We start from the raw sequence: 1,423 nt of genomic DNA, 5'->3' as shown, positions 1-1,423 counted from the left end.
TTGACACGCCCCGCCCCGATCCCGCAGTCCTTCGGCCGCATCCGGAAGTGGCTGGAGCACGCCCGCTCCTCGCCCAGCCTCACCATCCTGGCCGGGGGCCAGTGTGACGACTCCGTGGGCTACTTTGTGGAACCGTGCATCGTCGAGACCAAGGACCCCCAGGACCCCATCATGAAGGAGGTGATGGGGAGGGAGGGACTGGGAGGGCAGCGTCTCCGGGCGTCGTCCCGTCTCACAGCTGAGCGCGGCGCGGCCCTGCCAGGGGCCTGCCTCACCCCCGGGGAGAGCAGAGCCAGGCCCTGGGCTCAGGCCTCCTGACCCCAGATCCCTGACGCTGCTGGCCGGGCTGAGGTCACAGCACCGACTGCCTGCTGCCCTGGAGGCCCCTACAACTGTCTCAGCTTCTAACATCTGTGGAGTCGTCAGTGTGGGCCAGGAAATTGGTGTGTCGTTCCCATTTTACAGATGAGAAACTGAGCTTCTGAGAAGTTAGGCAGTTGCTCAGGATGACAGTGTCCCCAGCCCCCGGGTGACGTCACAGGGCAGTCCCCTGGCCGCCTGTTGCCAGAAGTGTCCCCCTCCCAAGGGCCTGGACTCTTGGCTCTGGGGGTGGGTCTGGCTGGCAGGGAGGACAGAGGGTCTCTGGATCTTCTGCCAGGCTGGGTGGGGTGGGCAGGGTAGGAGCCGTCCTGGAGAGAACCCTCCAGAAGGCAAGGCCTGGCCCAGGCTGCTGGGCTGAGAAGGGGATCGGGGGCGGGGGGATGCGGCGGAAGCCTCGGGGACGGGTCCAGGCGGGGCCCGACCCTGGGGCTTCTCTCCAGGAGATCTTCGGTCCCGTGCTGGCCGTGTACGTCTACCCGGACGAGGAATACAAGGAGACGCTGCGGCTGGTCGACAGCACCACCAGCTACGGCCTCACGGGGGCAGTGTTCGCCCAGGATAAGTGAGTGGCCGCGGCCCCTCGGCGCCAGTCCTGACGTCCTCCTGTCCCCGGAGACAGCCCACCCCGGACGCGGATCCCAGCAGTAACGTGCCCTTGCTGCTCTCCATGCCCCTCACTCCGCCCCGGCCGGCAGGTAGACAGAGGCCGCAGGCTCCTTGGTAAAGCGTTGGTGCTGGGGCCGCACTGTTGGCTGCTGAAGCCAGGCCTCTAGGGCCGGGGCCGGGCAGTCAGTGCCTGTGGCCCGCCGCCCGGTCTGGCGGGGCTCAGGGCGGGCTTTTTAACAGTTCACGAACAACGTCTAAAATTTCAATTTTGTCAAAAACCCCAAATACCAATTTTTTTTCATGTCACTTTTGTCAAAGGCTTGCTCTAATTGTCAGAATAATGAGGCTATATCAAAACAATAATTGTAAACCAGAAAGCTTTGGCAATTGTCAAGATCAAGATCTGTGCTTATGCACACGTGTGTGCTAAGTCACT

At 62.9% G+C, this 1,423-nt stretch overlaps 1 protein-coding gene across 1 annotated transcript in view; it reads left to right on the top strand.

Moving 5' to 3' along the window:
• Nucleotides 1-1,423, top strand: part of ALDH4A1 (aldehyde dehydrogenase 4 family, member A1) — a 27,866-nt gene that overhangs the window by 23,595 nt on the left and 2,848 nt on the right. The window contains 2 exon segments of the mRNA XM_010829933.1: nt 28-180; nt 822-943. Coding sequence (XP_010828235.1) covers nt 28-180; nt 822-943 — 275 coding nt within the window.

The sequence above is a fragment of the Bison bison genome, unplaced genomic scaffold, assembly GCF_000754665.1.
Source record: "Bison bison bison isolate TAMUID 2011002044 unplaced genomic scaffold, Bison_UMD1.0 scf7180017864516, whole genome shotgun sequence".
Classification (NCBI taxonomy): Eukaryota; Metazoa; Chordata; class Mammalia; order Artiodactyla; family Bovidae; genus Bison; species Bison bison.
This window is presented reverse-complemented; position numbering and strand designations above follow the sequence as displayed.